Genomic DNA, 24,458 nt, shown 5'->3' on the forward strand with positions numbered 1-24,458 from the left:
TGGCCTCAAGGGCAATTGTCCCTGTTTGCTGGGGGTCAGCACCCTCCTGAGCAGATGGGCTGCCGACACACCGAAAACTGCTTGGCCTGGATCTCCCTGGCACACCTCTGCTGCCACCGGCCATGATTATTCTGGGGGTGGGCACCTTCCTCATGAAAATACTTGAAATAACAAGAGAGGGTTGTGTCACACCTGATATTGCTGGTTGCTCAGAAGTAGCAGATGGGTGTTGGGGGGCACAAGCCGGGATGGGGCAACGTGAGAGCCAAGCTCGCTGCAATCTGTGCCCATGGTGTGTCTTCTCAAGCTCCTTCTCAAGGGAAACCGTCAATATTCCTCCATTTGGGAGCACAAAGCCAGCAAGACACATTGTGCGGCCACAACGGTCCCAGCACCCATCACAGTGGCCTTTACTTCAGCATTTTGTGGTTTTCTTCCACAAACCTCAAAGGAAACCTCTGCGTGGCCTTGGGAGAGATTGTCCCCCGTGCTTAGAAAGCCTTGTGAAGGCTCCAGGCCCAGGAACGGCCCGGTCTTGTGGGGCCGTGCTGTGGTGGCCCTGTAGGCCCTATCAGTGGCCATGCAGGCCCCATCAGTGGCCACGCAAGGCCCCGGCAAGTTGCCTTCCAACTCTGTATTAAAAACGAGCTTCGCTTAACCTCAACTCTAAATTTTTTTACCGAAGAACCCTTTCGATTATTAATCCAGCCCGCTTAACCATTAATCCCACCGATCGTAATGGTAAATCACCGGGTTTAATTATTTATTCTTACGGTTCTGCCAACCTTCCCGAGGCGCCCGGCAGATGAAGGGGTGGGATTAACGACCGGTACCTTCACCTCAGGGGCAGCGCCCCCCCGTTAACCGCCGCGGCGGCGCGTCCGCGCCGCCGCGGCGGTTAACGGGGAGCTCGGCCCCCTCAGCGGCGGGGCGGGAGCGTCCCCGCGAAGCGACAGGGGCCGCAGCCAATGGGAACGCGGTCTGCGCGGCCGCAGACCAATGGCTGCGCGCGCACCCCGGAGTGTTCTAGAAGGGGCGGGCGGAGAGGCGTGGCCTGCCGAGTCCCCGCCCTTCCCTCAGCTCGCCCGGCGCGGCCTGGCCCAGCGCGCAGCGGCAGCCATGGCGGTGAAGGCCCTTAACCCAAAGGCGGAGGTGGCCCGTGCTCAAGCCGCGCTGGCGGTCAACATCAGCGCGGCCCGCGGGCTCCAGGACGTGCTGAGGACCAACCTGGGCCCTAAGGGCACCATGAAGATGTGAGGGAACCCCCCGGGGTTGGGGTTTGGGGCGGGGGGGGGGGGGGGGGAGGCAGGCGCCTCAGCGCGCCGGGCGGCCGTTACGGCCTGAGGGGAAGCGTGAGGAGAAAGGCGGGGGGGAGAAGGCCGGGACGGCGTTCCCGCCTGCGCCATGCGGCGGGGAACAAAGGTGGAGGCCGCCCGGTCGGGTGGGGCTGAATGAATGGAGCGGGAGCGGTGCGGGCCGTTGGCCGAGCACGTGTGGCAGGGCCCGGGGGCTGGGGGGAGGCTGCTCACCCGCCTCTTGTCGCCCGCAGGCTGGTGTCGGGGGCTGGAGACATCAAGCTGACCAAAGATGGCAACGTGCTGCTGCAGGAAATGGTGAGCTGGTTCTTGCCCTCGCGGGGGTGGGAACCTTGGGGTGCCCGGGGCGGGGGCGACGGACACGGGGCTTAGGGAGGCAGGAGCGTGCTGGTACTCTCTTTGAGTGCCTCTGGCTGAGGCCCCTGCTGCCCCCGGCCTGCGTTTCTGTGGTGTTTAGCCCTGTGCGTTGAGGGGCAAACGTCCCTTGGGAGGAAGGTAAAGTGCACCTTGGTAGATGTTGAATGAAGTTTGTGTGCTAATTTGGCAATTAAAAAGGAAACACGAGCTGTTTAAATAATGATACTGGCACTTCAGTTGCCTTCCGTTTTGCTTGCAGGAAGCATATTTCTATTGTGCTTAAGCAGGCCTAGGACAGCAGAGTTCTTCACGGGTGCGTGGCCTGGGAAGTGTTTAAATCTGGGTGATGGGTGCAGCTCATATCACATTCCCATCGAGTCTGGGGTTGTATCACAGTTTCCCCGCCATAGGGGTGAAGGTTACATGAGGGGTGGTGTCGCCCCACGGGATCTCACGTGGGCCCTGGGTCCTGGGGCTGTCGGGTTGGGGTGTGTCCCTGTCCCCTGGCTGAAGACGGCCTGTTAGTGCATGTGGTGTATTACACTCCACTAGCTGCCTGTTGTAATTCAGTGTAAAGTATTGGAGTTGATATACTTGGTGATCTGGCAGACAGGAAAAATAGCGTTAAATCGGTTCTTTAACACTAAAGGTAATACTTTAAAGAAAACAATGATAAAAAGCTAAACAGCAGTATAAATGGTACCATGGGATTTTGTCTTGCTCTAGTACAGTTACCAAGCACCAACCTCTTCAAATGTGGATAGTGTTCTGTAGGTTCATAGGCTTCAACCTATGTTAAAATATTCTTCAGTCAGCCATTGGAGATGCTAAGTGATGTGTGTGTTCCTTCAATTAAAACATTGATTTCTCTAAGTAGCCTAAGGTCGTGTGTGGTGGCTGTGAAGTTTGGCTAGACAGGCACAGTGCTCATAGCTGGAACACCAAATGTACTACTTAACAGAACTGGCAAGAAGCAAATTAGTATAATGTTCTTCAGTTTCATTAGAATGAGTAAAATAGGCTGCCAAAGGAGTAGCAAACCAGTTAGGGTATGTACAGCACTTTTCATGCAGAGATTCCTAAATTAACTCTAAACATGCTGGTTTTAGTGCCAGCAACAATCTAGTTGTGATGGTGCATCCAAAGGGGAAAAGGGCTCTGTCAAGCCTATAATGAGTTGAGGACTAGTTTGGCACTCAGCATTTTTGTGTATAGATGTATAATCTGAGGGGGGGAAATAGCGTTATGTGGATTAATTCAATCAAGTTATTGTAAAAGTGGTGGTGGTTGTTAATTGGTGTTATTTGTTGAAACCTGCTGAATTGACCTGAATCATGAAAACATGAACTAGGCCTTAAATATTTTGTTAAGATGATCTCAGAGTGCTTGCTTCCTGTACCGGTGCAGTAAGACTTACTGCTCAGCTTCTTATTTTTGTTTAGCAAATACAACACCCCACAGCCTCCTTGATAGCAAAAGTAGCAACAGCGCAAGATGACATCACTGGAGATGGTACTACATCAAACGTCTTGATCATTGGAGAACTCCTAAAACAGGCAGATCTCTATATTTCTGAGGTATGTATGCGGTATTTCTTTTGTAGGTGGACAAGTTGAGAGCTTCTTCTGAGACCAGTCAACTTGTTTTTTGTTTAATGCTTAATACTTGTAAGTCAAACCTGAAAATGAATATTTCTGCTGAAAATGAGCGCATCACAGAACTTGTACAGTGGGGAAAAGCTGGAGAGGAAGACTTAAACTTGTTCAAAATCAAAACTGCTTATTGTGGATACTGTAGCTTTTAATAAGGTTTTGTTTGATACCTGCTGTTACTTCTGTCTGTTTTGTATGAGGCAAAATGCTTCTTTTACTTGCACATTAACAAGGACGTCCTCCCTGATAGTAGGTATTTTGGATATTATGAATTGCAGAATGGGCATTCATATTGCACAGTGAACACCCAAGTGTGCTTTCTAGTTCCCTTGGTTTCAGTTCTGTGCTAGAATAATCTGTACTTTTCCTCTGCATTGGAAGGATTTGCATTCCTTTTATATGTATTCAGAAGGACAGTACATTTTCTCGACTGTGTAGGATCCATATTCCCCGTGTTTTGATGTTACATGGAATGTTGAAACCACAGATTCTATTTGGGAACAAGTACCATTTTGTCTTGGATTGTTTAATGATTTTCCTTTTTTCTTGCATTAGGGTTTGCACCCTAGAATAGTAGCAGAAGGATTTGAGATAGCAAAGGAAAAAGCACTTGAAGTTTTGGAGCAGGTCAAAGTAACCAAGGAAATGGACAGGGAGACCCTTATAGATGTTGCCAGAACATCTCTCCGTACTAAAGTTCATACCGAGCTTGCTGACATCCTAACAGAGGCAAGTGTTCTGTTCTGCCTCCTTTTGTGTGAAGAGGTTCACATTTTAAAGTGCTGTGATTGTTACTTGAATGAAGGGTGGATGGAAAGATGTGAACTTGCACTTTGGAAGACTAATGGCCCTTTTGGGGCTTTTTTCCCTCCCCTCTATTCCAGGCTGTAGTAGATTCTGTTTTGACAGTCAGAAAACCAGATGAGCCTATTGACCTCCACATGGTAGAGATTATGGAGATGAAGCACAAATCAGAAACTGACACGGCGTAAGTAACGAGTATCCTTGAGCTTCAGTTTAACAGTGCCCTGACGTTGGAGTAGTCTGTGGGGTTTTGTTTTCTTTTTAGAAGAACTTGTGTGTCCTAAAGCTACCGCTTGAAAAGTTATTAGAGAAGGGGTGAAAGAAATGGAGATTTCGGCTATAAACTATCTAGACAGCTGAGGTTCCCCAGTTGCTGAACTTCATTCCCTGATGAGATTTTTGAATAGCTAAGAATAACACTGGCTTTGGCTTTTACATAACAATGTTGAACAAATTCTTTTTTTTTCTTAATAACAGTGTCTGTGCCTCGATTATGCTTTAGGCTTTTACCTGTTCATTACAAGTACAAAATAGCATTTGATAAATGGAAACTGGATTGTAATCATCTAGTTGGATATTCCATAAGCTTTCTATTTACCTCAGTGGCATGGACGAATTCTGCACTAGCTTTCCTCAGTAGCTAATGCAGTCAGACACTATGCCAGAATAAATTCCCTTTTCACACCGCCTTTGGTATGCTTTTTATATGAGAATGGGCATGCCCTTGGAACTGGGATACATGATCGCTGTTTACTCCCAACACAAGTGCACAGGCGGTGCCTGTTGGGCCAGTTGCACTGTCAGTTCTCTGACTAGTCTGCACTTCCATGAAGTGCCTGTCTTCTGCATGTGTAGGTTGACACATAAAATGCTTCTTAATCTTTCAGGCTGATTAGGGGGCTGGTTTTGGATCATGGTGCTCGTCATCCTGACATGAAGAAAAGAGTGGAAGATGCTTATGTTCTTACTTGTAATGTATCTCTAGAATATGAGAAGACGTAAGTACACAGCAACAAGGTGAGGAGCAGAGAATGCTCCTGTCTTAAAACACTTTTATTTTAGGTGTGCTTAAATAAAAACTGAAAGGGCTGCATAGACTCTTCTAGAGCGAGGCGGGTCATGTAGAAGTTGGAATGGAAGAGGTGTAATAATAATCTGTAGAATAGGCTGTACTTTTCTTTTGCATTAGAAGGATTTGCATTCCTTTTATATGTATTCAGAATGACAGTATATTTTCTTATGCCATTGATTTTTGGAAAAGGGCAGCTGGTGGCTGAGAAAATGTCATTGAGAGGCAGAGCTTCATATTGGTTTTAATTTTGTTGTTTCATTGAAAAAAGCTGAAAGTCTTTCTTGGGCATAATTTTATATTTTAGAGCGAACATCTACGTATATTTTAGTATGCTCAGTTTCAAATGGAAAAGCTCTGAGCTAAAGAGCAGGAACAGCATGCTGGTTTGGGGCAGGGTTCATGTTTGGTTTGTTTTGATTATTTTTTTAAGAATGTAGCTGAAAAGATTTATTCTTTATGTTTTAAGCTTATTTCTACAGCACAGAGGATAATTGTCATACTGCTTTTTCATTGGGTTTTGTTTTTTTTTTTTTTTTCATCCTTCAGAGAGGTGAGCTCTGGATTCTTCTATAAAAGTGCTGAAGAGAGAGAGAAGCTAGTGAAAGCGGAAAGAAAGTTCATTGAAGACAGGGTGAACAAAATCATAGACTTGAAAAGAAGAGTCTGTGGCGATTCAGATAAAGGATTTGTTGTGATCAACCAGAAGGTGAGATGAAGGGTATAACTAACTAGAAAAATTAATTTGAAACCTTGGCTTTCTTGGCAAGCCGTGTGCTGTTGGACTCATTTTGTTCTTCAGGCAAAAATAGCTGAATTTAAGCTGGTGTACTTTTGAATATAAGGATACAGTTCCTACTTGAGGTCGTCTTTTGGGCCCTGAAGAATAACTTACTCAGTGTCAGACTGAGGGAGGGTGTTTTTAGCTTTTTCTTTATCCTGATGGTCACTTTCTTTTTGTTTCTAGGGAATTGACCCATTTTCCTTGGATGCGCTTGCGAAAGAAGGAATAGTTGCTTTACGGAGAGCTAAAAGAAGGAACATGGAAAGGTGGGTTCCTGGGGAGAGGAAGGGGTAAAATAACTGCTTTTCCGAACTCAAGCAGCGAGTCAAGTCTGGCTTGAATCCACCTTGAAGGACTTACACTAAAAAGTCCACTCCAGTCTATTCAGCTGTTGCTGATGTAACTCGGGGTAGTTTGTACAAACCATAGAAATGTCAGCTCAGCACATGGGGTGACACAGGAATTTGAGCTATCGGTATGCTTCAGGTGGAGACACCTGTAGAGGAGACTTAATTCTGCAAGCTTGTTTTTGTGAAGAGCTTTTTTGTGAACGGAAGCGAACTGCTCCGGTCCTAGGAAACATGGTGTTCTGTGTGCTGAAACACTATTGTTAGGTTAGTGATTTCAGATTTTGCTTAACATAAAGCGAGTGCTAAGCTGTGTGTGTTGTATCTCAGACTGACCCTTGCATGTGGTGGTACTGCTATGAACTCTGTGGAGGATCTCACTCCTGACTGCCTGGGACACGCGGGGCTTGTCTATGAGTATACACTGGTGAGTACAGCTAAGCTTTCTGCTGAAGACAGGTTAAATACGCCTCACTTGATGCCAGCTTTCTTCTTATTACATGTATATGTTGATTAAGCAAATGCATGACATGCATACATAACCCTGTTTTACAGGGTGAAGAGAAATACACCTTTATTGAGAAATGTGACAACCCCCGCTCTGTTACCCTGTTGATCAGGGGGCCGAATAAGCATACGCTCACACAAATCAAGGATGCAGTGAGAGACGGTCTGCGTGCTGTTAAAAACGCTATTGAGGATGGTAAGTCTCCACTCTGTTCAGTGATGTTGAGGATCTTCTCTTGAAATTCACCTCAAAATTAGGGAATTTTGTATAAGCTTTCTTGGTACCCAGTGCAATCACACACCAAGCCGAGTGTATTTCGCTGTGACATGTTTTTAGTTACTGTTCTTACACCTCCTATTTTACAAGTAGTTGATAACTGTGTGAGTACTTACCTGATCAGACACAAGCTGCCTTTTTAAGGATGAGGGAAGAGATCGAACTACACTAAAATTTAACTATTCAAATTATAATAGATGCTTACTGTGAAGTCTGAATACCGAGTTTTCCCTTGCAGGATGTGTGGTCCCAGGAGCGGGTGCCCTAGAAGTGGCCGTAGCTAACGCTCTTGTTAAGCATAAACCAAATGTAAAAGGAAGAGCCCAGCTTGGAGTCCAAGCTTTTGCTGATGCTCTGCTCATCATTCCTAAGGTATAAGCAACTCCTGAATAAAGTGGCTTTAAAGCACATTAAGACCCATAGCATTTTCTGCTGGAGGTCTCTCTTCATTACCAACATGAACTGATGTCTCCGTTCTCTCAAAGGTTCTCGCTCAGAACTCTGGTTACGATCCCCAGGAGACACTGGTGAAGGTTCAGACAGAGCACGCAGAATCAGGGCAACTCACTGGAGTCGATCTGAACACTGGTAAGAACTTCTTCAAATAACGGGATGATGCTCCAGTAAGAAACTGTGGTTGCTTGGCTCCATGAGGAGTAAAGTTGCTCCGAATGCCAAAAGCTGTACCTTATTTCATGACAAGCTGCGCAGAATGCCTTGATGGGTGTCCTGTGGCTGCATTGTTGGCACGCTGGAGTGCTTAAGTGCATTCTGTTCAAGCCTGTTGTGAAGATGAAGCACCCAGTAAAGCTGCGTTGGGTGTAGCGAGTAATATCGGGTGTTAGCCAGCGGAAAGCCTTGCTTTGAACTGTGTGAGCTGGTTGTTTACAGACTTCTATTTCTTCCCTAGGTGAGCCAATGGTAGCTGCAGCAGCTGGAATCTGGGATAATTATAATGTCAAAAAGCAACTGCTTCACTCATGGTAAATGTTACAGTATTTTCACCCTAAATAGCAATGGGTGTTTGATGGTTTAAAGTGAGAGAGTAATGTGGAATCGAGGGATCCCACGTGGAGGAAGCTGCCCTGAAAGGCAGAAATGAAGCTGAGTTGTCTTTGAACTATGTCAAAACAGATATTATAATGATATTTATTTAATATTTCTAGCACGGTGATCGCCAGCAACATTCTCTTGGTGGATGAAATTATGCGAGCTGGAATGTCCTCTCTTAAAGGCTGAGTTGGACTTGCTGCTGCGGTGATGGTCAGCTCCAGTGGAATTCCCCGTGGAATGTCTTTAAGAACCCCAACCGCAGGCGCTCTTTTCTTAGCCCTGGTGGATTTTCCCAGCGACAGAAGTTACTCTGCTGCAACGAGCAGCCCCTCTTTGGTAAACGCGGCCACTCAAAATACGAGCAACTATTCCAATATTTGGCTCTAAAAATCAGTTATTTATTTTTCATTTCACTGAAGTGTACAACTGAAGTTGCTTTCCTTTTTACCCAATAAACTGTTATGTTCCGTGCTCTATGTGTGTCGATTATTTAAAATTTTACCTTGTTGGGGCCGAGGTCTCAAATGTTGTGCTGGCGGCCTTCGCTGGCTCCTTGAGCTGCCATTCCTGGCTCCCAACTCCGCCTGCTGGACACGGTTATTGATTCCGATACTTGCCTTGGAACATTCCTGCTCTTGGGGGGGGGCTGTGAAATCACTGCTGCAGACTCCGCTGCTGGAGGGGTGTGGGCTCAGACCTGGAATTTGTTAATTCATCGTAAAGCTGAATTAAGCCAAATGCTTCGTAGTTTTGTACTTGCTCACAGGTAAAACCGAGCGAGTTAAGTTACTCTGGAAGGGTTGGAGTGTGGTGGAAGACCTGTTGCATGTTAGAACACAGTGGTAGATTTTTGACACTGTTCCTGCTGCGTTGAAGTAGTTGTGGATAACCGGCAGCGTATCACATCTGGGCAGAACTGCGCCTTCAGATCGAACCTGCCGGGAAGAGGGGTGGGTTTATGGGGGGGAACAGGCTCCTGCAGCCTTAAACAATTTTCCCTAATCCAGCTTTGTTGTGTTAAGAGTCAGGCGTCTCCTTCCCTAGTCACAGGGGGCTGCAGAATGACTATAAAAGCAACCTTTATTTAAAAAACAAAACAAACAAACAAAAAAACCAAACCAGACAAAAAACCTGCCTTTTCCATGTGAAACACTTCAATGCCCGAGGGGTGGTGGTGGTGGTTCTGTGGCTGCCCCCGGCGCAGGAGCCTTTTCAGCCTTTATGTGTAACCACCACGTTATGAAATTATCCTTTTTCTTTAAAAAAAAAAAAAAACAAACCCAAACCATGTGCTCGTGTTCCGGTACAGCCGCGTGGTTCCCGCGGGCGGTGCCACTTGTGGGGGGCAGATCCCGGAAACACTCTTTCCCCCACCGCTTCTGGGTCAGAGCCCGGTGGTTCCCCTTCCCTTTCCCCTTCCCTTTCCCGGACATGGCTCCGGGGGCGGCGGGACTGGCGCTGCTGCTGTGCTGCGGGGCGATCCGGGGTGAGCCCTCCCCGGGCTGCGGCGGCTTTTGCATCTCATTGCACGGAAGCCATAAAATCATTTTGTTTCTCCCTCCGTAGGTTCCCTTTCTCCTAATGGCAGCAAAACATTAATTTAAAGGAGCTGCCTTGCTGATTGCACCAGGCTGGAGCTGTTCCTTTCCTAAAAGAAACACCAAAGATGTGACTTTAAAATATTTTAAGCTTGCCAGTCACAGTCACTTACTATATTGCATTCTCCTTCCAGTGCATAAAGTGATTTTCTGGTAAATAATGCATGTTTTCCCGCGTGGTTGCATTTAAAAACGAAACTTCTCATACCGAATTTCTTCACTTTTAGCATTTGGAAAGGATGAAAACATGGTGCAGCTGCCTGGGGGGAAGTTTCAGATGGGATCCAGTTCCCTGGAGAAGAAGAACGAAGAGGGGCCCGTCAGGGAGGTGGCGGTGAAGCCTTTTGCTATCGACAAATACCCCGTCACGAATGGGGATTTCAGGTATGAGCGGCGGTTCAGCGCGAGGATGCGGCTGTTGGTGCCCTCCCGGGGCTGGTTCTGGGCTCCGAACCGCTCGAACGCTCCCGGCACCTTCAGCAGAACAAAAAATGGGTCAGTCTGTAATAAATCACCTCTATGGGTGCCAGCAGGAGCATCTCATCACGGCAGTTTGCAAATGTGCTTCCTTTTTTCCCCCCTTTTTGCCCCCTTCCCCCCACCCCATCCCCCTTTTCCCCTTTTCCCTCCCTCTTTTCCCCCTTCCCCCCTTTTCCCCCCTTCCCCCCTTTTCCCCCCTTCCCCCCTTTTCCCCCCCTCCCCCCTTTTCCCTCCCTCCCCCCTTTCTCCCCCTCCCCCCTTTTCCCCCCCTCTTTCCCCCCTTCCCCCCCTTTTCCCCCTTCCCTCCCTTTTCCCCCCTTCCCTCCCTTTTCCCCCCTTCCCTCCCTTTTCCCCTTCTCCCCTTCTCCCCCCTTCCCTCCCTTCTCCCCTCTTCCCTCCCTTTCCCCCCTTTCCTCCCTTTCCCCCCTTCCCTCCCTTTTCCCCCTTCCCTCCCTTTTCCCCTTTTTATCCCCCTTTCCCACTTCCCCCTTTTCCTCTCCCTTTCTCTCTTCCCCACCTCCCCTTCCCCACCTCTCCCCTTCCCCCTTTTCCTCCCCCTTTCCCACTTCCCCCTTTTTCTCCCCCTTTTCCTCCCCTTCCCCCTTTTTCTCTCCCTTTCTCCTCTCCCCCTTTTTCCCCTCCCCCTTTTTTCCCCTCCCCCTTTTTTCCCCTCCCCCTTTTTTCCCCTTCTCCTCTTTTTTCCCCATCTCTCCCCCTTTCCCCCCCATTTCCTCTTCTCCCCCCCCCTTTTCTCCCCCATCTCCCCCTTTTTCCCCTCCCTTTCCCCCCCCTTTTCCCCTTGCAAATATGCTTTTTCGTGCGCATGTCTTTTTCGTACCAATCGGGCTGTGCTGCTGCAGATTCCGGGTTCCTGTAGGTTCCGTTTCCATTGTAAACACCGTGTCCCCCCCGTGTATTGTAGAGAAGCCCCTGTACAGAGCACTAATAAATGCTCCGGGGGAACGCCGTTATTTGCCCGGCTGAGCCCTCGTTGGTTAAAAAGAGCCAACACTTCCACCCACCAGTAACTGCCCAGTACCACACAGTAAGGGCAATTAGTGCACCTTGGGCACCGGGGAAACAAATGGGACAGAAGCAGGGTGAGATGATCCAGCAGTATGTGATTTTATTTTATTTTATTTTTTGCATTTTGAGGACGTGTAATTAACAGGAGCCATAGGTTTTAGTGGCTTTTGAGCAATTTTTTTGATCTGTGCAATCATTACGTTTTATGGGAGACCCGAGCGCAGGGTGAGTTTACCTGCGTGGGTAACAGAAAGACTATCAGATCTGTGAACAGGCAGAAATCGGACTGTTTTATGTGTTAAATCTCCGTCACGGCGAGCGGAGCAGTGCCGGGACTCTCGGCAGATGGGGTGGCTGTGGGTCGTGTACGTTTTGCCTTCCTCTGAACTTGTTGCGTGCGCAGATCGCTGTATTGGGTGGTGCGGCTCTTGAAGAACTCTTACCCAGACGCCTGAGCGTGTTGTATTTATGCCAGGGAGTTTGTTAGAGAAAAGAGATACAAAACAGAAGCAGAAGCGTTTGGCTGGAGCTTTGTCTTTGAGGATTTCGTACCTGAAGAGCTGAAAAAAAAAGTCACGCAAAAACTGGAGGTAAATCTAAATCCCGTGGGGGCGAGTTTCAGTGATGATGATGGAGATGGTATTTCTGATCGCATCCCTGTCTGACATCTCTGGTTTAAGTTAAAAAAAAAAAACAAAACAAAACAAAAACCAACCCAGGAGGGGAGACCCGTGCCGGTATTGCTTTTCCGCTGAGTAGCAGCTACTTCTCAGCGCAGAGCGTGGCCGTTCTCGGTGGGTCTTTCTTTAGTCTTGGGTTGTTTTGCTTTTGAAACAAACAGCAGGGTCGAGCCTGGGTTGTTTTACGGCGCTCCTCTGTTAACATCCTCTCCAAAGGCTGTCGGACTGGACTCGGGAGATGCTCCAGTGCTCTGGGAGAGAGCAAAGCGCGTTTCAAATTACTTTACTAATTAAATCTTAAAATAGAAAAACTGAACAGCGCGGGCTGCTTGATCTATTTTCACTTTTGAAAGCAAACGCCTCTACTCTGTTGGAAAGCACTATCAAAACGCCTGTGATAACCCGGCTCAGACGGCAGCATTTAACCACTTCCAGACTAACAAGCGCTCCTCTCTACACACGCTGCTGTAGGGCGGTCTCGAGGGGGGTGTTCCCAACTTTCAATCTGGTGTCGTTTCTTTTCCCAGTCTGCTCCTTGGTGGTTGCCCATCGAGAAGGCTTTTTGGCGACAGGTACGTAAAAATCAGGTGCGGTGAGTCCTCTCCGTGCTGGGAGCGTGTATGTGTTAGCGTGTGCTGAACCTTATCGACTGAAAATAGGGGGGAAAAATATAGCATTTCTGGTTGCTGCACGTTCCCTGCCTTGGCCTGTTCTGTCCTTTGGTCCCTTTTTAATTGAAAAGTTTATGAAATCAATTAAAATCTGTTCGATGCAATTCCTCCCAGCCCTCGGGTCCTGGCTCCGGCATAAAGGACAGACTGGACTACCCGGTGCTGCACGTGAGCTGGAACGACGCGCAGGCGTTCTGCGCTTGGAAAGGGAAGAGGCTCCCGACGGAGGAGGAGTGGGAATTTGCTGCCAGGGGAGGACTGGAGCGTACGTACCACCAGCTCTGACCTTTTTCCAAACCGAGGCATCGAGTAAGGGTAGCTCTACCGCATCCAAACCTCCATCCAGGGATGGTCGCGGAGGTTAACCTGGGGGCTGAACCGCCTCTTTTGGCCGGGGAGTCAGATTAATAATTAACAATAATAATAATAATAATATAGGAAGAAGAAGTGGCTTATCTGTGGTCTTAACGTATCTTCCCAAACGAATCATTTCTGCCAGCTGAAAATACCATTTCATGGGTTTTGGGGTAAGGAGCGACCCCACTGCCCCCCGACATCGGTGCTGGGATCACTGGGGGGAGCGTGGGACGCCCTGGCACGAGCGATGGTTTGTGAATGGGAAGCTGTTGCCGATTCCCCTCTCTCCTCACCAACTTGGCAGTGTCCGTAGGGATCGGACCGACAATCCCTGTTCACGTAACTCCCCGTTGGTGTCCTGAGCTGAGCGGAAAAGGATGGTCATAAAGCCCAGTTAAAAATAGGCAAACGCAGAGGCTGGATTGCCACGGGGGTAACGGGTGTCTCTTCCTCCTTGGCAGAAAGGGTGTATCCCTGGGGAAACAAGTTTCAGCCGAACCGTACAAATCTGTGGCAGGTAAGAGCCTAAAAATCATCCCGTCTATTCTGAGCTCTTCTGAGAGGTTTAACTTGACCACAGAGCGCGCATGGCTGCGCCGTCCTGGGAAGCAACACGGGTTTACCTGCAGGGTACCCAAATTCAGCTCCTGGTGGATTATCCGAAATAGCCTTGGAGGGAGCAGCCTCAGCCCAGCTTCGCTGGGAAGCCGGGATTTCAGTGCTTCCACAAATTGACGCATAACCAAAAATTCATACCTAAATTTGTTTGAAAAGCAGGTTGTTTTGGGAGAACTTTAGGTGGTCGATCTCCTCTCTCAGCCAGAAATGCTGCGTAGAGTTAATTTACAATGGAGAGTTATTTCCGTTATTTAAGCGTAACGGTTCTGCGAAGAGCAGAGTCGTCTCTGCGGTGGCTCTTTGCTCGGAGTGATGTTTCTTCCCCACAGGGCCACTTCCCGAGGGTGGACACGGCTGAAGACGGTTATCACGGCGTCTCGCCGGTGGCAGCATTCCCTCCTCAGAACAACTACGGTACGGAGCAGACATCCCCCCCCCCCCTGGTTTGGGTGATGGCATCTGCTTCCTCAATGAACGTTAATTATACAACCCTGTAGTTGTAGCAGAGGTTCAGATACGATGTGGGATCAGGTCGGCATCTTGCTAGAATAAGCGAGCCCAGCAGGAGCACCGATGGTTGCTGCGGACGTTGGCTGAGGTGCACCTGAGGCACTCCAACGCACCAAAGCAGCCCCTGCTTCTAATGAAAGTCACTTATTTTTTTGCGCTTCGGTGCGATTTACCTGAAAATCCCGAGCACTCTGTGTTGAGAGCAGCCGAAGCCGTGCCCTCGCGCAGGTGGGAAACGATGAGAGGCATTAAAGCTCCAGTTCTAAACTGGGGCCAGTTTGAAATACAGCAAAGAGCTCCTGGTTCCCAGTCTCACCATTAAACCACACTCTTGCTGCGATGCTTGGAATGTTGTGCACCGCTCCCGTAAACCAAAGTGCTTTTACAGCCCTTGCCCATGCGCTCTCATAATCCTGCTGCAACCCCCCCGCTGTGTCTCAGGGCTCTACGACCTGCTGGGGAACACCTGGGAGTGGACCGCGTCCCAGTACCCAACTGGGGGGCTCTCGTCGAGGCAGCGCGCTCAGAAAATGCAGGTCCTGAGAGGCGCCTCGTGGATAGACACGGCAGACGGGTCTGCGAACCATAAAGCCCGTGTGACTACCAGGTAGGTCTGGGCAATGCCCAGGTGCTGTTTGGCCACAATTTCTCCTGGTTTGGTTATATTTGGAAGTGGGTTTTATTTTAAAGGACATTTGTTTGCTCCTACTCAATTTTTCTGAGAAGCGGTTGGGAAAACACACTACAAACACTGCTAAAAATTTTCCCGCTATAGACACGTTCCTAATTGCTTCTCAAGTCGGAGAACGATAGAATGGTTTGGGTTGGAAGGGACCTGAAAGCTCCTCTAGTTCCAACCCCTCTGCCATGCGTATTTTCCGTCGAGTATTTAGAATGAAATGCTTTTCTCGAAGTTATTCCGGGGAAGCGGAGGATGTTTCTAGTCTGTTCTAGAGGGTGACGTTAAAGGACGCGAGCGCTGAGCAGGCGGGATCCCTAACTCTGGGTCTCTCTTCCCCGCGAGAATGGGGAACACGCCGGACTCGGCCTCCGACAACCTCAGCTTCCGCTGCGCTGCCGACGTCCCGCCCGGCGCGGCCGAGAAAAGCCGGACCAAACCTGAGCTCTGAGGAGGTCACTCGGGAAGACCTGACGGCATTTTCTCCTGTGGAGACGAACAGTAACCCCCAGCAGTCACTCGCATTAAACCCAGACAGTTCGGAACATATTAAAAATAAATACTTCCAGCTAAGACTCCTTTCTGCACCCAGCGGGAGGTCTGGGCACGAGCGGGGACCGGGAACGGCAGGCAGGGTGGTTTGTCTGTAACGTCCTCTTGGTGTAGGAGATATTACAGCTCTCCTTTTGGTGTCCATTTTAAGTAAGCAGAGGGGTGCGAACGCCCACACCCCCCCGTGACTGCCAGCGCGGGGCTGCCATGAGGGGCGGCTGCCGGGGGGAGCGATGGGGGCACAGCCCCGGGAGGGGGACTCCTACATCGGTCCCCATCTCCTCGGGAAGCTTCGTACCGGCCTCCGGACCTTCCCAGAAGTGAGCCACGGCGCTTTTATTGACCCTTAAACAGCGGCAAAGCCAGAGGCGTGCTGGCGTCGCGGTGCGCGGATGACACGAGGCGGTGACCCACCTCTCCCGGGTGTTACGGCCAACGTAAAGGCTACAAACCGGCGGTGCGCGAGCTCTGCCACCCAAGCCCCGAGCACAGGGCTGGGCGAGGACACCCCTCTGGGCACTGCTCATCCCTCCTCCACCCGCGACTGCCCCAAAGGGGTCCCGCTGCGGGGCTGAGCTGAGCCTTCCCCAAGCAGATGTGCTGCTCCGAGCGCAGCGGCAGCTGCAGTTGGTTACGGCTCCGCTGGAGGAGCTTCTCCAAACCCATCCCTCACAGCGGGAGGTACCCCAGGGGCGAATCGCAGTCGTCTGCTGGGTTTGCGTTTCCACCTGACTCCGGGGCCAGCCGTATCTCTTAAGAAAAGGCAAAAGAAATCACCGGTTGGGTTTTTCAAAGATTTTTACTCGCCTTAACTCTGAGCCGACTCAGCGGCGATCAAAACAGCCCTTCCTCGGCCGCCAGGGTGAGCAAAATGGCCTTGCAGGTGTTCTCGAAGAGGGCGGCTCTGTTCTGCGCCTCCCCCTTCTTCACCCAGTGCCGGTAGGTCCTGAAGGCGCAGGCGTCGATGAGCTTACGGACGGGCTTCAGGGCGTAGGGGTCCCGCACCACCAGCTCCCGGGTGACCGACTTGACCAGCCGGTACTGGTAGTAGATACGGACGGACGCCAGGACGGTCAGACAGATCACCTGCGGCACAGGGAGGAGGGGGGACAGGCTGGAATTCGCGGCTGGTCCTACAAGGGGACCAGATCAGCCCCAGCGCTGCCGTGCGTGGGGAGGAGGCGGGGGGGGGGGCCCTGCTCCTGCTGTAGGTATTTAGTCCCGCGTGAGCGGTACGGGCTTTTTCCGAGCGTGCCCTCAATGTCAAAACTGCGGCTCAGTCCTAAATGTGTCACCTAATGCCACTTCAGGTACCTTTGAGCTGCCCGGCTATAGGGAAGGGAAAGGATTCCTCTGTTTCATCAACTTTTGCATCGTTTGATTCACCCATGTTTTGTCAGGCTTATCAATTTCCCCTTAGAAGCGATCTTTTCTTTTTTAATGTTTTTTTTTTTTTTAAGGAGGAGGAGGAGGAGGCAGGCTTTTCCCTTATTTAATCCTCCTCTGTGAAAAAGCCCTTAGGCAGCACCAGAAAGTAAGCGCCATAGTGCCTGGAGAAGGCTCTCCACCCAGACTGCCCCCTCCTGCCAAAGCCCAGGTCCTGAACTCCCAATTTCTCCCAGCTCAGCTGGAAAACCCATCCCACCGCTGGGTTTCCCACTCCTGCGGCTCCCAGTCTCGGAGTTGGGGCGCTGGGTCACCCCCGTACCCAACCTCACCTTAAATTTCCGGAAGGGGCTGAAGTGCCGAACCTCCTCCACATCGTACTGCTGGAAGAAGGGGTGGGCCAGCGCCTCGCCGGCCGTGTACCGCTGCTGTGGGTCCACCACCAGGAACCGGGAGATCTGCACGAGGGCACTGAGTCAACCCAGGATGCCTCAGATGTCTGCAACTCCCTCCCGCCCCCCAAAAAGGTTTTCCCATCCCCAAGCACCTACCAGGTCCTTGACGGTGTCTGAGCGGTCGTCCCACTCCGGGGATCCGAACTGGTAGTCCCCGTTCATGATCATCCGCAGCATCAGCATCTGCTTGCGGTGCCAGAAGGGAGGTGACCCGGCCAGCAAGGTGTACATGATCACCCCGGTGCTCCACCTGCGGGAGGCCCAGATGGATCCTCCAGCCCCCAGCGACACCCCGGGGGCACCCGGCCGCGTCTGTGCCCCAAGGGTGGCTCGCTGCCTCCCCCCAAACTGGGACATGTTGGGCTTTGCCGCCCTGGAAAAGCAGAAGGAGGCTGCCCTGGGTGGTGTCTGATGAGGGAGGTTGAGCTCGTTAGCCCTGATGGGTAATAAGGAGCCGGGGCTGCCCTGCCTTTGGGGAGGGGATTGGGGTTAGTTGCTCTCTGGGATGCTGCAGGAGGAAGCTGGGAGTTGGAGGTATTTGCTTTTCTTGTTTTTTTTTTAGGGGAGGGAGAGGACGGGACGTGGTGGGACCTGGTGATGCTATTGAGGTTGGGTGCTCTGGGGCGGCCTCAGCTCAGGCTGCGGTGTGCAAAGTGTCCCCGTGTGGGAGTTGATGGAGGTATTTAAACTGAAAAGGGGCTGAGATGCCCCAGTGTGTTTCAGGAGGTTGGTTACAGCTCTGACCACCCCAGATCTGAGCCTGAAGCCACCAGAGATGGTGGCAAATTCCCTGTAGGGGCTTTCCTGAGCTGGCTGCTCTCTCAGGGGCTGCCCTCGGCTTGTGTCTTGCTACGGGGTGTGTTTAAAAAGCCCCGAGTCCTGGAGCCCAGCCCGGCTTGATTTTTATGAGCAGAAAGTGTTGCTTTCCCTCCTCCCTGATGGGGCAAAGCGGGGGGACAGGCTCGTCCCCGGGCTGCTTCTCCCCCAGCTCTGTGCCAGAGCCCCCTGCTCACCGGGACAGCCCTGCACGGCCCCCAGGGGTGGGTTTTGGTGCCTCATTTAATTCCTTCCAAACACTCAAACGGGTCCCCATCCGCAGGGCTCTCGCCGTGCCCCAGAGCCGCGCGTGATTTGGGAGCAGCCCGCGGGGTGAGGCGGGAAGGACGGCGTCACACTCACATATCCACCTCCTTCCCGTAGCCTTGGTGCTCGTCGTCCATGGAGCACTGGAGGATCTCGGGGGCCAGGTAGCCAGGCGTGCCGCAGATCTCTGCGAAGAGAGGGCACAGCATCCCCCTGAGCCACCCGGGAGGGTTTGTGCCGTGTCCCCCCCACCCCTCCCCGAGCAGTCAGTGAGGGGGTCCGGATCCCAGGTGGGATCTCTGCAGTGATGCTGCTCGCAAGGGAGTGACTGCAACTGGTGTGCATCTCGCTGGTGACTTTTCTTGGTGGATTGTAACGGCTAAAGTGCAAGTGAAGGGAGCGATGGGGATGCTGGGGCAGAGGGGATGCCCGTGGTTGATCATGTGGCTCTTCACAGGGTAGGAGTGAGGAAAAAAAAAAACAAACCCTAACGTTGGGCAGTGAATGGATGGGGTAACAAGGGTCAGTGGGAAGGGAAACAAGCAGAAAGAATAGGATGATTTTCCTAACGGGCAGCAACTTGTTCGTGGCAAGGAGTGCAGTTCGGGGGCTGTGCCACAGGCAGAGCTGGGCTCGTGTGCGAGCGGGAGGGCACCCCAAACCGACAGGCACCAACGCGCACCCGCGGCAGCAAGGCTGGCCCCAAGGAGGCAGTGGGGCTGGAGAGACTCCACCGACTCCCCGTGAGCACTGCAGCAGTGGGGTGGCCACGGACCAGCCCGGCATCGCCCCCCGCCTCGCCATCCTCCTACCTTTGAGCTTCTCGTTCTCGCGCAGCTGGCAGGAGAAGCCGAAGTCCGTCAGCTTAATGTTCATGTCGTCATCCAGGAGGATGTTCTCCGGCTTCAGGTCCCGGTGGACGATGTTGATGGAGTGGAGGTACTGGATCACTTCCAGCAGCGCGCGCATGATCTTCCTGGGCACGGGTGACAGCACCTCTCCTAGTCCCAACACCCACCGGCACCGCGCTCCCGGGGATGGGGACAGGGATGGGGACCGCGCAGCTCGGCCCTATCCCTGAGCGCAGGGGCACAGCACCCCGGGTCGCCGTTTTGCCCGCGGGTGCCGTGCCCAGCTGCGAGGTTGTCCTTCGAACCTGCGCTCTGCTTTTGCAACATCGTTTTCAGCCCTGCGCATTCTGGCCTTACCTGGTTTCCTTCTCGCTCAAGGTGACTTTCTCGGTGAGGTAGTCGAAGAGCTCCCCTCTCTTCATCCTGCGCGCGGGAGGGAAAACGGACACAGGCAGCAGCTGAGCTGCAGCGGCAAACCGGCCCCCGACCCCCCGGGGCGGGTTGCCCAGGGGTCACTGCCCCTTAACAGCCCCAGGGCACCCATTGCACAAAATGACATTCCAACTTTTTAATAAAAAGGAGTTAAAATGCCTCTATATTGCTGCGAGACGTCAGGCGAGAGGAGGAAAGGCTCTCCCATCGCCATCCCCCTCCGCTGATGTCCATCGTGCTGCCCCGGCATCAGGGGTTGCGGCGTCACACGCGCCCCGGTCCCGCTGGGCATATAAATAACCCGCGGGGACACGCGAGAGCTCCCGCCAAAGGTTACGGGGAAACCTGAGCAGCGCTGAGACGCTGACGGAGGGGAAACGCCGCCGGCGGGGCCGCAACGGGCTGGCTGGCAGCGACCGAGGCTCATTGCTACCTTCAGCAAGAGCTGGTTGTCCCCTCCACTTTGCCCTGTCTGGGCCGTAAAAAGCTGGGGCCGGTGTTGGCCGGTGGCCGTCTGCAGAGCGGGTATGGGCTTGGGGAGATGGTGCTGGGCGAGCTGGTACTTACAGGTCAAACACCAAGAAGAAGAAGGTGCTGGATTCGTAGCTGTCCTTCAGCTGGACTGCAATAAAACACGGGGGCTGTGAGCACAGTGTATATAGCACCTTCCTGTCCATCAATGGACTAAAAATCACTGATCTAATTGCTAATGGAATTAATGAGTTGATCTTCACTAGTGTTTTGGTTGGGAGACAACCTGGGCAGCGTGGGCACACGCTCAAATGATGCTCTGAGCAGGTGCCCCGAGTTGTGCTAGGACCATCGGTGGTGTGACCCTCCAGGGATTTCACCCCAAAAACCCTCCCTGGGGACACCTTGAAGGATAAATAGGGCAGAAAAGCCCCGTGCCACAATGCTCAGAGCCTGACTTACTGACATTGGGGTGGCCTGAGACTTTCCGGAGAATGTCGATCTCTTTAGCGGTGGCTTCCCGCAGTTCCTGCACCTCCTTGGGGGATATGTTACCCGCCGTGATGTCGATAATCTTCACCGCGTATTCCTGCCGGGTGGTTTTGTGAATGCACCGCCGGACGACGCTGCTCACCCCCCTGCCAGGGACAACACAGACAAGATGGGGGTTCCCGTTCCTCTCCCTTCCAGCCTGACTGCACGGCCGTGCCACCGGCACCTGGGCCGGTCGGTATTTTCATGCACGAGTTGGTTCTGCTCTGTCTTGGTGGGACAGAAGATTTTGAGCTGATGGAAAGTGCTTCTTCGTGCTATTTTTAACCCGATGCTGCTATGGGACCTCTTCATATCGGGTTCCCAGGGGATGCTGTTCCTGTCAGGTATTGGGGTAGGTGAAACCACAGTTTGCCAAAAACGAGCTTTACCTGCCCAAAACCTCCTTCGGCTCATATTTTTCGTAAAACTCCTTGGATGAGTTCCAGTCTGGTAAGTCTTCTTCCTTGGTCATCTCTGGCTCCTGCCTGGCGGCACTCTGGGTTTGGCTGCCGGCGGAGAGGGGCTGCAAGGAGGAAAGAGCAAGGATGGGCGCTCACGGCACCCGGGGAAGGAGCAGGGACTGGCCCTGTCCCCGATCCCCTCCGGAGGGGAAAACATCGAGGAGGAGGAGGAGGATCCTGGACCACAGACCAAAGGGAATATTTCACTGGTTGGAAAAGCAAAGCTTTGCCCTTAGGACCCCGTGGAGATCCCGTTGAGGACAAGAGGAGCAATCCCACCGAATCACGCCTGGCCTGGCTGTCCCCAGAGGCAGAAGCAGCCTGGTGGGGGACGAAGGCTTTGGGAAGCGCCGCAGCACCTCAAAACCTGGTCCCTTCCTGCATAACACCTGCACCCAGCTCACGGGGCATCGTCCTCCCGCTCCTCCTGCATGCCAAGGGCTACGCCACGCTTCTCCTGCTGCCTTTTCCACCTGGAAAAGCCATTTAATTTTAAGCGTAGCGCTGGCGGGGGAGGCAGCGGCTGAGCTGCACCTTCAGCTCGCAAAGGCGCGCGGTAGCGAGGCGATGCTGGCACAGCAGGTCCAAAGGTCCCCAGCAGCAGCGGCGGCCTCCAGAAACGTCACCCCACGCCGACACCACCCAAAGACCCCCGCAAAGCGCTGAAATCTGCCTTGCCTTTTTTTTTTTTATTTTATTTTTATTCTTTTTTTTTCCTGATTATTTTTAAGATTACAAAGTCGCCCGGAATGGTTTGGCTGAGAACAAGGAGGGAAAAATGGTGTTTAAAGCGAAGGGAAAAGGACTAAGGAGGGAAAATAGGTGTCGAGGTGACTGGTGGAGCAGCGTGGGGGGCTCGGCGGGTCAGGGCGCAGGTGGGGGACCCAGTGGCCAGGGACAGCCAGCGTTGTGGGGTCAGCCGGGGCCGAGCCAGCCGGAGGACAGCAGCCAAGCGAGATTCCTCAGCCACACGCGTAGAGCTGCCAGCAGCCTCCAAAACTCCTGAAAGGCTTTTGTCCCGTTCCTTTTTTAATTTGGGGGTTGTAGTTTGTTGTTTGGGGTTTTTTGGGGTATGCGCTGCCACTGCGGGAGGAGCAGTATGACGATATTTTGATGGGGGGGTGAAATAATCAGTAGTCCCGATCCCTAATTTTTACTGGCATTTCCCTTTAAGCCCCGGGAACTGGACGTCCTCAGCTTGTTCCTGCGCCCGGCATTGCTGAAATCCCGATTGTCCGGGTCCGACTGCTCCCCAAACATACCCGGAGACCGAGCAGCTAGTGGGGAAAGCAGCTTTTATAAGGTTGGGCAGCAAAACTGTCACTTTGGGGTGACAGTTTGTTGCCAGGGGAGGGACAGTAGGTGGGCAGGAGAGCCTCGATACTGCGGGTTTTCCTTTGCCCTTCTCTCCGAGGTGGCAGTACCTCTGCCAGGACACTGCCAGGCGGGTTTGCATCCCTAAATACATTTAAATCTCATTATCAACGCGTATCTGTCCTGACCTGGTTCGAAGGACTGATGCTGTGTTTCAGGCGTCTGTCCGCTGCTGCTGGGAGGGACGTCTCAGGAGGGCCGGAGCGTTTCTAAACAGTCAGGAGTTTGATTTTTAATTTATAAAATTTGAGCTTGTTGGGAGTATCGTGAGCAATGCCGAACCGAGTCCGGGCTGAAATTCTAAACGAGAGGCAGGAGGGAAAAGAAAACATCTCCGGGGTGGGAGAGAAACAGCAGCTTTAATTCCTTTGAAGCTGCAAATCCAAGTGCTGGGGAAGGGCTGGAGGTCTCCGTGGTCTCCGTACCTTTTTTTTTTAGGAGGAAAAAGCCCAGGAGTTGGTTTAAAACACCCCGGTAGTGTAGAAGCGGCGGGTGCGGGGAACGAACAGGATGGGAGGATGGGATGGTTTTATTATGGGAGCTGTATCAGCTCCGTGGGTGGGCAAAGGGGGGGGGAAAGAGCGGGTCGGGGGTGCGTGGGAAGGTTTCTGTCCCGGGGCAGAGCTGTCGGACCGGTAACGGACATTACACACACCCCCCACCCCCCCCCGCGGCTGCGAAACGGGGGGTTTACACGTTCCCCTTTGCTAAATATTCTATAACGTGCAAATATTTATTGCGATAAAGCTAAAAAGCCCAAGCATAGGCCAGCACGGGAGTACCCCCTCCCCAAAACCCGGCGCCCCCCCCCCCCCCCCGCAACCTCCTGCGGGCGAGCGCGGAGCCCGGGGGGGGGGGGGGGCGGCGCGTTTGGGGAATAAGAACAAAATAATGGTTAAAATGATACCGAAAGCGATATTTATGGGGCAGCTAACACCCTCCCACCCACCCCCCACCCCCCCAGCCGGGTCCCAAACCCCCTCCCCAACCCCTCCGGCACCGCGTCCCCCGAAGCGCGGGTCGCCGCCGGCCTCACCTCGCTGCGGGCGGCCCCGGGTGGGTTCCCCGGGCCCGGGGCGGGCGATGGCGGGCGGAGGGGCCGCGGCCGGTGCTCGGTGGAGGAGGAGGAGGAGGGAGGGAGGGAGGGAGGGGGAAGGACGGCCGGGGACACGGGAGGAAGTCTTCGCCCGCCGCCGGTTGCGCGTTCAGGGCCGCCGGGCTCCGCCGCGGCTGCCGAGCCAAAAATAAAGGGAAGGGCGGGTTGGCGGGGGGGGCACGGCCATGGCGGGCCGGGGCTGGAGGAGAGGAGCGCGGCGGCGGCGGCGGAGAGCGGACACCTCCCCCCCGGGAGGAGCGCGGAAGAGCCGCGGAGGTTCGGGTACTCCCCCCCCCCCCCCCCCCCCCCCCGTGGGTTTTAACCCTTCCCGGGGCTCAGCCTGGGGGGGGGGGGGGGGGGGGGGGGGGGGTCGGTGTCCCCCTCCCGGCTATCCTGCGGGGTCGTTGCGGTCCTCATGGTCCAGTCGCCAACCCCCCCCCCCCCCCCCCCCGCTTTACTCTCCATCTCCTGCGGAGCGTTTTGGGGAGATCTGCCCCAAACCCAGCCCAGCCCCCGCGGTTTTGGCCCCCAAACCCGTTTCTGTTTGTTTCCGGCGGAACGGCGGGCGACGGGGATGGGAGCTCCATGGGCAGAAGGGAAACTCCCGGTGTCACCAGGACAGGCAGGGTTTTTTTGTCCCCTCGTCCCTCGTGTTTTGGGGTAACCACCCCCCCTTCCCCATTTTGAACACGGATTTTTCTCTTTTCGCTTCCAGGGACTGCGGGTCAAAGGTAGGGGCAGAACACCCAGCAGCGGTTCAGCAAAAGAAACAGGTCGTGATAGGGGGTATTTTTAACAGCAGTTGGATTTTTCGGTGCTGTGCGGGACCAACCACCGCGCCAGTGTTCTCTCGGCAGGCTCCGGGGGTTTCAGCAGGGCCTGAGCCGGCTGCTCCCTCTGATGGAAAAAGGAGGGTTTGCACTTTGCATCAGTAAATACTTTTGTCTTAAATTGAGATTTTTTTTTTTTTGTCCTTCT

At 52.9% G+C, this 24,458-nt stretch overlaps 3 protein-coding genes across 6 annotated transcripts; 2 read left to right on the top strand and 1 right to left on the bottom strand.

The window, feature by feature from the left end:
* Positions 1-1,092: 1,092 nt before the first annotated feature.
* On the top strand, positions 1,093-8,640 carry CCT6A (chaperonin containing TCP1 subunit 6A). Its single transcript, XM_082493124.1, has 14 exons — positions 1,093-1,253; positions 1,550-1,613; positions 3,116-3,250; positions 3,881-4,054; positions 4,210-4,313; positions 5,017-5,127; positions 5,748-5,907; positions 6,166-6,248; positions 6,660-6,756; positions 6,885-7,032; positions 7,352-7,485; positions 7,599-7,701; positions 8,024-8,096; positions 8,280-8,640. Exons 1-14 carry the CDS (start codon positions 1,120-1,122, stop codon positions 8,350-8,352), a joined length of 1,593 nt encoding a protein of 530 aa, XP_082349250.1. The 5' UTR covers positions 1,093-1,119; the 3' UTR covers positions 8,353-8,640.
* Positions 8,641-9,548: 908 nt separating this feature from the next.
* Positions 9,549-15,349, top strand: SUMF2 (sulfatase modifying factor 2). Of its 2 annotated transcripts, none has more exons than XR_014269849.1 (9): positions 9,549-9,652; positions 9,992-10,148; positions 11,746-11,860; positions 12,478-12,522; positions 12,736-12,886; positions 13,444-13,495; positions 13,926-14,010; positions 14,548-14,713; positions 15,131-15,258. XR_014269849.1 is itself a non-coding variant. In XM_082493175.1 (9 exons), exons 1-9 carry the CDS (start codon positions 9,598-9,600, stop codon positions 15,234-15,236), a joined length of 936 nt encoding a protein of 311 aa, XP_082349301.1. In that variant the 5' UTR covers positions 9,549-9,597; the 3' UTR covers positions 15,237-15,349. The 2 variants fall into 2 exon arrangements, 1 of the variants encoding a protein (XP_082349301.1); XM_082493175.1 differs by having other exon boundaries at positions 13,440-13,495; positions 15,131-15,349.
* A 768-nt stretch (positions 15,350-16,117) lies between these two features.
* Positions 16,118-23,598, bottom strand: PHKG1 (phosphorylase kinase catalytic subunit gamma 1). 3 transcript variants are annotated; one of them, XM_082493239.1, is made up of 11 exons: positions 23,421-23,598; positions 22,513-22,593; positions 20,939-21,072; positions 20,478-20,653; positions 20,112-20,166; positions 19,470-19,535; positions 19,074-19,237; positions 18,358-18,448; positions 17,275-17,428; positions 17,056-17,181; positions 16,118-16,423 (listed from the first exon to the last, which is right to left on the bottom strand). In XM_082493239.1, exons 3-11 carry the CDS (start codon positions 21,019-21,021, stop codon positions 16,172-16,174), a joined length of 1,167 nt encoding a protein of 388 aa, XP_082349365.1. In that variant the 5' UTR covers positions 21,022-21,072; positions 22,513-22,593; positions 23,421-23,598; the 3' UTR covers positions 16,118-16,171. The 3 variants fall into 3 exon arrangements, with proteins under 3 accessions (XP_082349365.1, XP_082349364.1, XP_082349366.1); XM_082493238.1 differs by lacking the exons at positions 22,513-22,593; positions 23,421-23,598 and adding an exon at positions 22,168-22,365; XM_082493240.1 differs by lacking the exons at positions 22,513-22,593; positions 23,421-23,598 and adding an exon at positions 22,168-22,373 and having other exon boundaries at positions 16,285-16,423; positions 18,366-18,448.
* Between the last annotated feature and the right edge of the window lie 860 nt (positions 23,599-24,458).

The sequence above is a fragment of the Vanellus vanellus genome (assembly GCF_965231255.1).
Source record: "Vanellus vanellus genome assembly, chromosome: 19".
Classification (NCBI taxonomy): Eukaryota; Metazoa; Chordata; class Aves; order Charadriiformes; family Charadriidae; genus Vanellus; species Vanellus vanellus.

Bases quoted from the DNA above. Each gene is read 5' to 3' on its own strand.
- CCT6A (XM_082493124.1), top strand. From the start codon at position 1,120: ATGGCGGTGAAGGCCCTTAACCCAAAGGCGGAGGTGGCCCGTGCTCAA. The intron at 5,128-5,747 runs GTAAGTACACAG...TTCATCCTTCAG, and splicing joins TCTCTAGAATATGAGAAGAC to AGAGGTGAGCTCTGGATTCT. The intron at 8,097-8,279 runs GTAAATGTTACA...TAATATTTCTAG, and splicing joins AAGCAACTGCTTCACTCATG to CACGGTGATCGCCAGCAACA.
- SUMF2 (XM_082493175.1), top strand. From the start codon at position 9,598: ATGGCTCCGGGGGCGGCGGGACTGGCGCTGCTGCTGTGCTGCGGGGCG. The intron at 12,523-12,735 runs GTACGTAAAAAT...AATTCCTCCCAG, and splicing joins AGAAGGCTTTTTGGCGACAG to CCCTCGGGTCCTGGCTCCGG. The intron at 12,887-13,439 runs GTACGTACCACC...CCTCCTTGGCAG, and splicing joins TGCCAGGGGAGGACTGGAGC to AAAGGGTGTATCCCTGGGGA.
- PHKG1 (XM_082493238.1), bottom strand. The intron at 18,449-19,073 runs GTAGGAGGATGG...CTCTCTTCGCAG, and splicing joins CGAGAACGAGAAGCTCAAAG to AGATCTGCGGCACGCCTGGC. The intron at 17,429-18,357 runs GTGAGTGTGACG...GGCCTCCCGCAG, and splicing joins TACGGGAAGGAGGTGGATAT to GTGGAGCACCGGGGTGATCA.